Below are 12,873 nucleotides of genomic sequence, written 5' to 3'. Positions count from 1 at the left end.
TTTTTGGCCACCAGTTAATCTAAATACAAATCACCATGATGTTGTTTGAGGGTCTGTTTAGTGTTTTTGAGGACTGATCTATTTTCTGTTTCTTAGGATGTACCTGGGTTCCTTCTGTAAGTTTTGGTAATATATTAGGACTCTTTCAGCAGGTTATAAAATTCAATTTTTGTCTACCTAGCTCTGTAAGAATGATAATAGTTCTGTTTAGCTTCTCTTTTCTCACTGTTGAACATTAAATGCTTCAATGGGAAAGTCATGCTGAATGTCTTCTGTGTGCTTTCTTCTTCTCTAGGATATTGGTTCCTTAAATCCTGGCTGCCTTGGAAACTAATACTTTAAAAGAGATCATAACACAAATATTTAATTCAGCATTTTTAGTTGCTTTTGTTGGATAGCTAATTTGATAAAAGCTAATCTGCTATTGTAAGAAGGATGGCTTTTTTGCTGTTATTTCCTTCTATTATTTGGTGTGAAATGATGGCACTTCATTATATCATGGTATCAAAGAGGAGAGTACACATTCTTTCTTCCCCAGATTATAGAATACACGACTTTTGAGCAGTGATAATCATATGTTGTATATGTATGTATATAATATTGATTTGAAAATATTCCTCTCTTAATAGGTTGCTTAGCCAAACAATGAAGGATCATCTAGTAAGAGTAGCAAATGAAGCTGAATTTATCCTGAGCAGACAGCGAGCAGAGGATATTCACAGACATGCAGAATTTGAGGTAGGTTAAACATATGGTTGGTGTGAGGATATACCATTTTTTAATGATAATCACAGGAGACTACATACATAAAATGAAAGTATGGTCTAAGAAACTTTTATTACCAAAAAATTAAAAATTAATTTGTTGAGAACATCATGACGACCCTGGGTAGATAGTACAAATCTCTGTAGCTCTCTGCTCAACTCCAGTTCATCTACAAGTTGAGCATCTTGTGTTTGGCTGATCTGATCTTAAACATGTGAACTGGATCTTGACTGATAGTTTTCCAGTAACATAAATTAGTGAAGGACTTATGCCTTCTCTGGGCAACACAGAGCTAGTTAACTGGAAACAAAAACCTGGATGGTAGAGATAAGATCTTCCACATATGTAGAGAAAAGCTGAATACAGAGGCATGAAGTTTCTTTACAATTGAGGTTTGAGAGCATGCTAATCTTTGTAGCTGAGGAAATAGGGAGCATACAGCTTTCTTTTTGGAACCTCACAGGGACCAAGTGATAGACCCTGCTGGGACCACTGCTTTACTCAGCAGTTGCACCTGAATATGTGTTAATGAATGTGAGTTCATAGAGGAAACTAATATTGTTGAAGCTATATAAATGCCCCAAATTCATACCTCAAGTGGACTAGAAAATTTAAGAACATTTGCTAAGAACTGGAAAAACTTTAAGTACTATCTAGGTTCTTTCTAACATTTTAATGGCAGCAAATTCAAATGTTGCTGGTATTTTTCTGGTACATTAGAAAAAGATGAACACCTCCCTAGTGACTATATACAGCCCATATAACATGAAAAAAGATGCTGGAAAGTGAAACTGTAGAAGACCAATTTCACTTAAGATTATGGGTATAATATTCTAACTAAAACTTTAACCAACATAATCCAACAGTGTACTGAAAGAATTATATAGTGTGACCGCTTAGAATTTGTGGAATCCAGAGATGGTTTATATTAAAATATCTACTATACTATAAATTATATCAACAAACTAAAAATAAAAAAATCATGTGATGATAATAAATGGAGAAAAAAAGCACATGATAAATTTTATCAGTCAGCAAGCACAATAAAACTGAGAAAAAAATGTATATAAGAAAACAATCTCAGAGAAGGGGGAAAAAATATGGCAGAGTAGAAAAGCAAGGTGAAAACCGCCTCACACATACATACACTAAGGAACAAACCACAGTAAATACAACTAACCCTGAAAATGACCTGAACACTGCAGAACAGGCCACCTACACCTGATGAGAAAGAAAAGACAACACAGAGAAAGGTAAAGTGGCAGTTTGAGGTTTGAGAGATTGCTAATCTTTGTAGCTGGGACCCCAGCCCTTCCCCCATCCCAACTCACAGGTGGGAGGAAGAGGAAGGAGTAGGGAGGGGATAGGTGCTCAGGAACTCTGCACACCTGGCCCTGGAGATCTGCTCTGGGAACATGAGTCCACATTGCACTGGTTTATGTTGATTAGTGGGGCTGGACACCAGGGAGAGTTAGAGCAACTAACTGGGAAGACTGAGACTCCAGCTGCTGGTCGAGAACATACAAGCTCCTGTGGTCCTACTGAGACCCAACACAGAGGCGGCAGTTTGAAAGATTTACCAGCAGGGGGAAGGGTGCATGAGGGGCAAGAGTTGGATGGAGCTCTCTCAATAGGAAGAAAGGGTAGGTGGATGACACTTCCCTAGCCATCCCACTGCCCAAAAGGTCGGGCACTCTCAGGAGTCCTAAATGCTTCATTCCCCTCATTGGTAGCTCATCCTCAAAGTGCTTCCCTGCACTTCTGCCTGCCTTTCACCTGACCTGCTTGGTCCAGCAGTGTCAGACATGTTGCCTGGCAAGCATAGAGTGGCTTTAACAGATTTCTTGGCCCTATCTCAACCCAACTGGGGAGGTGCCGACGTGAGCATGCTCTGAGCACTCCTACTTCCTCATTTATGGCTCAGCCTCGTGCTCAGCATTCATGCCCACCACAGTGAGACTGCACACCCATGCATCCAGCCTAGAGCTGCATGATTGCCCTGCCCACCCCTTAGCCCAGCAATGTCACCATCACTGTAGGGCAGGCAGAGGGTGGCCTAGCCCATAACATTCACAGCAGAAGTGCATCTGCTTGGCTCACAAAGGGCTAACTGAAGCAAGCTACCATCTATGCTGGACTGTGATAGGCCACTGCCTGCAGACAGAAAGAAAGGTGACTCTGCCCAAAGCCCACCAACAACAACTGGGTCTTCACCACAAAGGAGAAACAGGCACTGGAGAGTAAAGAATCTTGAGCTATGGGCACAACAGTATGCCATCTTCATAATGACATTATTCTCTAGACCAGGAACCATAGTGGATCTATAATACAAAGGAAGAAACACAGAAACCCTGACAAAATGAGGAGGTAGAGGAATATGTTCCAAACAAAACTACAGGATAAGACACTAAAAAGAAGGCTAAATGAAAGAGATCACCAATTGTCTTGGTAAAGATTTCCATGTAACAGTCACAAATATGCTCACTGATCTATGGAAAAGTATATGATCTCATGGAGAACTTCAGATATTAGAAGAGCTGAAAAAGAGCCATTGAGAACTGAAGAATACAGTAACTGAAATGAAATATACAATGGAGGGAAAGAATAATAGATTGTTGCAAGTAGAGGAAACAAGGAGATGGAAATTAGAAAACAAGAAAACTAAGCTAAGGAACAGAGAGAAAAAATAATCTCTAGAAATAAGAGGATGCTGAGAGAGCTGTGTGACAACACCAAGTGAAACAGTATTTGCACAATAGGGGTGCCAGAAGGAGAAGCTAGAGACAAAAGAATAGAAAGTCTCTTTGAAGAAATAATTGCTGAAAATGTCCCCAGTTTGGGGAAGGAAATAGACATCCACATCCTGAAAGCACAGAGAACTCCTAACAGAAGGAACTCAAGGAGGATAACACATATACTTATAATAATAAAATGACAAATATTAAGGAGGGGATATTAAAAGCAGCCAAGGGCAGGAGAAAGATTACTCACAAGGGAAACCCCATCAGGCTATCAGCAGATTTCTCAGCAGAAGTTTTACAGGCCAGATGGGAGGGGCATAAATTATTTAATATATTGAAACAGAAGGACCTTTAACCAAGAATCCTCTACCCAGTAGGATTATCATTCAAATTTGAAGGAGATATTAAACATTTCCCAGATAAACAAAGGCTGAAGGAATTTACCACCACTGTACTGGCATTACAGGGTATGTTAAAGGGGCTTCTGTGGAGGGAAATGTTCTTAAGCATAAGTAGTTTTCACCAGTTAAAATAAACCGACAGTAAAGGTAGTAGACCAATTACTTATCAAACAGGTATAATACTAAAACAAAGCAAAATCAGTAAAACTAACTATATACAAAATTAGTCAAGTTACACAAAAGGTGCAGATTATGACATCTAGTACATAAGGTGTGGAGGAGGAGGAAGAAGAAGAAAGAAGTAATTTTAGATTGTGTTTGAAATAGAGCAATCATCAACTTAACATAGACTGTTATATAGTCAGGAAGCTACCCTTGAACATATGGTAGCCACAAACCTAAAGCATATAATAGATAACACAAAAAATTTAAAAAGAAGGATCTAATTACAACACTAAAGAAAATCATCAAATAATAGAAGAGTATAAGAGAGGAAAAAAGGAACAGAGAGGAACTATAAAATGAAGCATAAAATAATTTGAGATATGGTAATAAGTATATACCTATCAATAATTACTTTATATGTAGATGAACTGAATATACCAATCAAATGACATAGGGTGTCAAAATGAATAAAGAAACAAAACCCATCTATGTGCTGCTTACAAGAGACCAATTTAGGATCTAAAGACATACACAAGCTGAAAATGAAGGGATAGAAAAAATATATTTCATACAAATAATAGGGAGAAAAAATCAGGAGTAGGAGTACTCAGACAAAATAGACCTCAAAACAAAGAAAGTAACGAGACAAGGAAGGACATTTCATAATGATAAAGGTGTCAGTCCAATCAAAGGCTATAACCATTATAAATATCTATGCACCCAATATAGGAATGCCTAAATATGTAAAACAAATATTAACCAAAATAAAGGGGAAAGTAGACTGCAACTCATTCATATTAGGAGACTTCAACACACTACTTAATCAGTAAATCAGACACACAGGAAATAAATAAGGAAACAGAGGCACTGAACAACACATTAGATCAGATGGACTTAACATATCTATAGACCTTTCCACCCCAAAGCAGCAGGATACACATTTTTCTCAAGTGTACATGGAACGTTCTCCAGAAGAGATCACAAACTAGGCCACAAAAAAAGCCTCAGTAAATTCACAAAGATTGAAAATGTATCAAGCAAATTCTCAGACCACAGTGATATGAAACTAGAAATAAATTACATGGAGAAAATAAGCCCACAAACACATAGATGCTAAACAACCTGCTTCTAAATGATCAATGGATCAATGAAAAAGTCAAAACAGAAACCAAGCAATACATGGAGAAAAATGAAAACAAAAATTTGTAGGATGCAGAAGTGGTTCTAAGAGGGAAGTACATAGCAATACAGACTTATCTAAAGAAACAAGATCAATCCAAACAGTCTAAACTAATGTTTTAAGGAAACTAGAAAAAGAAGAAATGAAATCCAAAGTTAGTAGGAGGGACATAATAAAGATCAGAGTATAAATAGAGAAGAATAAAACAATAGAAAAAAATCAAACAAGTGGTGGTTCTTTGAGAAGATAAACACAGTGTGCTCGCCAGACTGAAGAAGAAAAAAGACAGAGAGCACAAAATCAGAATTGAGAAAGGAATAATCACAACTTCCAAACTCATTTTGTTAGGCCAGCATCACTCTTAACATCAAAACCAGACAAAGATACCACAAAAAAAGAAAATTACAGACCAATATCCCTGATGAACATAGATGCAAAAATCCTCAACAAAATATTAACAAACCAAATTCAAAAATACATCAAAAGGATAATCCATCATTACTGAGTGGGGTTTATTCCAGGTGCAAAGATGGTACAATATTTCGAAGTCAATCAATGTGATATACCACATTAACAATAAGATAACCATATGATCTTATCAACAGATTCTGCAAAAGCATTTGACAACATTATTTATTCATGATAAAAATCTCAACAAAATGGGTATAAAGGGATATATTCCTCAACATAATAAAGGGCCTATATGACAAATCCACCACTAACATCATACTCAATGGGGAAAAGCTGAAATTTTTTCCTCTTAAAATCAGGAACAAGACAAAGATGTTTACTCTCACTACTTTTATTCAACATAGTACGGGAGGTCCTAGCCACAGCAATCAGACAAGATAAATTCACTTCCAGATTGGTAAGGAAGAAGTTAAATTGTCATTATTTGAAGGTGATGTGATATTATACATAGAATACCCTCAAGAAGCAACCAAAAATCTATTTGAAATGATGACTGGATTCAGGAAAGTTGATGGATATAAAATTAATGCATTGAAGTCTGTTGCATCCCTATATACTAACAACAAAGAAGTAGAAAGAAGAATCAGGCAAACATGCCATTTACAATTGCTTAAAAAGTATAAAGTACCTTGGAATAAACCTAACCGAGGATGTGAAAGACCTGTACTCTTAAAAGTGGTAAGACTCTCAAGAGAATTTAAAGAAGACACAAATAAATAGAAATCCATCCCATGCTTATAGATGGAAAGAATTAATATAATCAAAATGGTCATCCCATCCAAAGCAATTTATAGATTCGGTGCAATTCCTATCAAAATACCAATGGCATTTTTCAATGAACTTGAGCAAATAATCCTAAAATTCATATGGAATCATAAAGACCCTCAATAGGCAAAGCAATCCTGAAAACACTGATCAAAGTTGGGGGTATTATGCTCCCTGATCTTAACATTATATTATAAACCTACAGTAATCAAAACAGTATAGTACTGGCACAAGAACAGACAGAGATCAGTGGAACAGAATAGAGAGCCCAGGTATCTACCCATGCATATATGGTCTAATTAATATACAATAAAGGAGCTATAAATATAAATAAAAAGACAGCCTCTTCAATAACTAGTGTTGAGAAAACTGGCAGCTAGCTGCATGCAAGAAAACGAAATTGGATTTTCTAAGTCTATACACAAAAGTAAATTAGAAGTAGATGAAAGACCTAAATGTAAGACATGAAACCGTAATACTCTTAGAAGTAAACACAGGCAAATATTTCTTGAACATAAACATGAGCAATTTTTTTCCTTGAGACATCTCCTTGAGCAAGGGAAACTAAATCAGAAATAAACAAGTGGGTCTACATCAAACTAAAAATGTGTACAGCAAAGGACACCATCAGCAGAACAAAAAGGCAACTTAGAGTATTGGAGAATACATTCATAAATGCTGTATCTGATAAGGGGTTAACATCCAAAATGTCTAAAGAACTCATACTACTCAACACCAGGAAAACAAATAACCCAGTTAAAAATGGGCAGAAGACCTGAACAGTCATTTCTCCAAAGAAGAAATTCAGATGGCGAAGAGGCATAACAAAAAGGTGCTGCACACTGCTAATCATCAGGGAAATGCAAATCAAAACCACAGTGAAATACCACCTCACAGCAGTCAGAATGGCTACTTACCCATTCTGAAATAACAAGAAATAACAAATGTGCATGAGGATGTGGAGAAATGGCAACATGTCTACAGTGTTGGTGGGAATGTAAGTTGGTGCAACCACTGTGGAAAGCAGTGTGGATGTCCCTCAATAAACTAAAAATACAAATACTATATGACTCAATAATTCCACTTGTAGGAATTTACCTTAAGATAACAAAATCCCTGATTTGAAATGATACATCCATCCCTGTGTTTATTGCCTTGTTATTTACAATAGCCGAGATATGGAAGCATCCAGTGTACATCAATAGATGAGTGGATAAAGACGTGGTTCATATAGACAGTGAGACATTATTCTGCCAGGAAAAAGAAAGAAATCTTGCCATTTGAAACAATATGGATGGCCCCAAAGGATTTTATGCCAAATTAAATAAGTCAGCAAAGACAAATACCGTATGATTTCACTTATTTCTGGAATATAAAACAAAAAGAGAACAACATGAACAAAACAGCAATATACTCTTCGACACTGAGTAGTTACTGATGGTTTCCATCAGGGAGATTTTTCGGTGGATTGGTATCGGGGTGAGTAGATGGGATGCTTGAAGGGGATAACAGGGCACACAAATTTCAATCATAATATAAGTTGGTCCCAGGGGTGGTTAGTACATCATGGAGAATATAGCCAACATTTCTGTAACATCTTTCTGTGTTGATAGATAGTAATTGCACTAGATGGGGTTAGGATGTGATAATATGTGTAACTGTTGAACTACTGTGTTGCATACTTGAAAGCAATATATGATTGTATATTAATGATACTTCAGTAAAAAAATAAAGATATATAAAAAGCATGTCATTCCTGTAAAAAAGGGAACAGTGTGAATATGATAAAGACTGTTTACCAAACATCATTTTGAATGGTTAACGCTTTTTCTATTCAAACAAAAAAAATAGACTGAAACCTACTGTCACCGTTATTTAACAAATTTTGGTGATTTTTTGCAAGTGTGCAGTATACTTAACATTAATGCTAAAAATGAAATAATAATAGTTTCCAATATCTAATACTATGATTGAGGAAAATCTAAGAGATTCTTGAAAACTTTTCTGCCAGAAATAGGGACTTTGGTAAATTGGCTACAAGATAAATTTGCAAAAATTACTAGCTTTTCTCTTGAATAACAACTCAAAGCTATCTAAGGATGGAAATCAAAAGTCTAGACTGTTTACAGTTAAGACAGAAAGAATATTTTGGGTCAAATCCTATAAGAAGTTCACAGATAATGTATGAAGTAAAACTATAAAATCTCATTAGTACAAAACAAAATATAAACTACTGGAAAATCATTCCGTACTGGATAGTGTATCTCGCCCAGTGGGTACAAGTGAGTGTGTTTGTGCGTGTGAGAGAGGGGTCAGAGAATCCGTCTTTTATTATGACATAATTTAAGACTGATGAGAAAGTTATGAGTAATACAAGAATTCTTGTTCACCATTTTTCTAGATTTTATGATTGTTAAGTATTTTTCACATTTGCTTCTCTCCTTTTTCTTTGTTTTTCTGAATTAGTGAGTACATTGAAGTCATAGTGCCTTTTTATAACAAATTTCTTCAGTAAGAATTTCCTGTATCCATTCTTCTTTTAACCTTGTACAGTTATCAAATGAGAAAAATAATATTGGTACAGTGCTATTATTTAATCTGCCGAACACATTCATATTTTCCCAGTTGTCTCCATTATGTCCTTCATAGTCCACAAGCAAATTTTAGAGTCACAAAATCAAATTAATATGTGAATTTAATGCAATATCCGTTTGTGTACCATTTCATTAGAATAACACTGGTGTAATTTGGAATTTAAATCTCTCCTTTAAAAACAAATATTAAAAATGTTCAAAATATATATTTTGATATCTGGATATCTAGTTAGCATGTTAAAATAAACGAGTTAACATGGTCCTAGGACTTAAAAAAAAGTTTATTGATAATTTTCCAATATTATACAGCCTATCATGAAGAGAGGGAGAAGGCTTCTTGAGATAGGTGAGGAGGTTTTCTTGCACTTCTTTTCTGCTTTCTCTTGTAAGGTTTTTTAAAAGTATTTTCTACCAAATTTGTTCCATCTTGTTAGAAACTGTTCACAATTTTCATCAGGGAAAAAAATGTGCTTAGTCACTTAATCATAATCTGTTATTTCCTGGTGTCGTTTGGGGTCTACTCTCTATCAGGGAAATCGGTCTTATTTTTCACTTTCTTTCTAACTAATTTTTGCACTGTAGGTTTTCCCAACATCTTCAGTTGGAATAAGCAAGAGATACTGATACCTACTCAGTTTTTTCATTCCATATGTGAAGGTGCTAAGAAAGATTCTCCAACTGTTTTTCCCTTACTAGTAGTGTTTCAGGCATATGGGGACATGCTTAAGAACTGAGCTTTGTTGCTCATTTAATTCTAGTTCCTGTATGTTTATTTTCCCCATGGCAACCAATTATTTATTGTTTAGTGCTTTATGTTATGTCCCTTTCTTCCTTCTTTCCTTCCTCCCTCCCTCCCCCTCTCCCTCCTCCTCTCCATCTCCCCATCTCTCTCTCTCTCTCTTTCTTTCTTCCTTTTCCTCTTCCTTTTCTCTCCTCTTCCTTTCCTTTCTAACTTCTTAACTTTTTAGTAACTGGAGAGTGAAAAAAAATTTTTAATTGCCATTTAATCTCACCTTTCTAATCTGGAACCTATTCTTTAGTGTCCTTTTTAATTTTTTAAGGAGAGGACTATGTAACTCTGGATTAATATTGTACTTTTTTCCTTCTATTTGAATTTTTAGTGATCATGCTGATGGTATATGTGTTCATGTGTGTATGAATGAGGCAGAATAAGAAAGAACAAAATGTGTAATTGACAAGAGGAAAAATACTAAAACAATGTATTATGCAAGGGATTAAACTACTTCGACAGTACAATATATGTGTTTCCAATTTACATGAAGGATGTTGGTGACAACAGTACAGTAGCTAATATATCATGAATCCGTATGTTGTGTGAGGACTTGTTGATGGGTGCTTTATGTTTTAACCAATTTAATTCTTACCTAAACTTCGAGAGTAGGATGGTTATTATCGCTTCTAAATGAGAAAACAGCATGAAGAAGAAATAACTCAGAGTTACAACTTAAATTCAGATGTATGTATTTTATTTCTTCATCTGTGATCTATGCATTTTGTTCACATTTTATTAGATTTCTATAGAATATACGAATAGGATTTAATCCTGTCATACACGGAGCTTTATTCTGACCTATTTAATCTTATGCCTTACCTAATATAGTTTCTTATTTGAGTCTTTATTATCTTGCTATGAAATTTGCAATATTGCATAGTAATTATTAGAAACAATGATAATAAAATATTTAAATGAAAAAATTTCTAAACAAATTTTGTTACTTAAATTTTAGTGGAGAAAACATTTGTTCAGCTATTCCACATGTTCAGTCTATCAACTATTCTGTGTTCAACAGCATAGTCAATTTTAAGAAAGTAAAACATTTTTTATGTTTGCTAGTCTTTTATTTTCATAAAGGATTTCCTTTATTTAGACTGTAAAACTATTTTTGAAGCATACTCATATTTAATATATTTCTAACTATATAGCTCTTAAATCTTAATACTGTAAGATACATGTTTTTTCCTAGACAGTTTATATTCTAAAGGTTATCTATAGGCAGCCATGAATTCATCCTTTAATAATATATCTGAAGTTTATCTACTGCTAGTTACTTCCTCCTGCAAAAAAGAGATGTTGTCATGTATTTAATATACCATTTGTGGTTGTAAAATACCTGACTTGTTTCATTTATTATCAAGGGCTTGATAACAGTGTAGTTCTGAAACGCACATCTCTTTAGTTCATTGCATTTTACCACTGGAGTAATCATGGGTGGTTACACTGAGATGTCCTTGACATCTTCTTTTGATTTATATAGATGTACCTTGATTGTCATGACATCATTGATTAGGTGTGCATCTTAACTTTGTTTTTAATCTTACAGCTGTAAATAGGATGTTTATTAAAAATTATGTTGTGCAATACATGTGTATACCTGTCTTATAAATATGTGTGTATGAGTGTACTCAATTCATGACAATCTTTTTTATAAAAAAATTATCAAAGTCTAGTTTATTTAAACTAATGTGATGTATCAGTGAAACATGTGAACAAGATTATCACATATTTTAACTTCAGTAAGAAATTCTTAATGTCCTTTTTGCTCATGTTGCACTGGATTTCATCTATATAGTAGAACTCACTGATTAGCTTCAGTGGTGCAAATTACATCGCTGATCAGTTTATTTGAATTCATAAAAGTGATCTTTTTTATGACATAAAGGCCATTAAAGCACCTAATTAATTCTTATATAGTAATCTACATATTTTTCTTTTAGAGGAAGATTCAAAATTTTTTTCTCATTAGCAAAAAAATATTTTTTAGTAAAATAGTTAACTTTTTTGCCAGTTAAATACTTAAATTAAAAAAAAATTAAGTAGCACTTCTGTAGCACCACTTATTTATATAAGTTAACATGTATAAAATTAATCTTCATAATAATTTTTTGGGGTAAATATTCTTACCATCATTCCAGTTTTATAGATAAGGAAACTTGAAGCACAGAGAAGTTAAGTGATTTGTTGTAGGTTATACACTAAGGGTAAAGCTAGGATTTGAGCCCAGGTAGTCTGATTCAAAGTTATGACCACTTCACCATGGGGCCTTTCCAGCATCTTCTATTACACATTTTCTCATTTCACAACCACCACAGATCTGTGAAGTATGCATGATAGATTTAGAAAATGTAATTTGGCCTTAATCTCATAGCTAGTAAATCAATGACTTTGAACCAGAACCTATGTCTCATAATAATAACCCAGTGTATGTAGTTTCTGTCCCCATATTCTGTTGACCTCATGATATTATGAAGTGTCTTGCTGTTGAATAATATGTTTTGACATATGCTTGGTACTTCTGAGGAATGTTAAGCATATTAACAAATGTAACAGCTACCTAAACTACCAGTTTAGGGTTAATTGTGGTGAGTTATCCAGTTTATCTCTTCTGTATTTGTATGTTTTTTGTTGATGGTCATTTACTTTATTTATAGTATTTATTTTCCTAATTATGAAAGTGATGCACATTTATTATAGAAAGTTTAGAAAATAATTAAAAATATAAATAATAAAAATCATTGTCTAACTTTAACATTTGTTTATCTCCATTGCTTTTCTAACTTCAAATAATTACAGACTTAGAAGAAATTGCAAAAGTAGAACAAAGATCCCATATACCTTACTTTTTTAAGTGCACATATACTCATTTATTCATTCATGGAAAATAAAATAACCACTCATCAAATTAATATCATAAGGATGCTTTAAAAAAATCTGGCATTAAAATAACTTATTGTGAGTGATTTGCCAGTCATGAAATTTTTTTGAAAACATG

General features: G+C 34.3%; 1 protein-coding gene across 2 annotated transcripts in view; it reads left to right on the top strand.

Moving 5' to 3' along the window:
• Positions 1–12,873, top strand: part of LRBA (LPS responsive beige-like anchor protein) — a 760,266-nt gene that overhangs the window by 307,654 nt on the left and 439,739 nt on the right. For both annotated transcript variants that reach the window (XM_036887834.2, XM_057493634.1), the window contains one exon: positions 630–738. In XM_036887834.2, the coding sequence (XP_036743729.2) occupies positions 630–738 (109 nt within the window). The remainder of the gene's footprint in view (positions 1–629; positions 739–12,873) is intronic.

This window comes from Manis pentadactyla, chromosome 1 (assembly GCF_030020395.1).
Source record: "Manis pentadactyla isolate mManPen7 chromosome 1, mManPen7.hap1, whole genome shotgun sequence".
In the NCBI taxonomy this organism is placed as follows: domain Eukaryota; kingdom Metazoa; phylum Chordata; class Mammalia; order Pholidota; family Manidae; genus Manis; species Manis pentadactyla.
The sequence above is the reverse complement of the archived record's forward strand: the minus strand, read 5'-3'. Positions and strand labels throughout refer to the sequence as shown.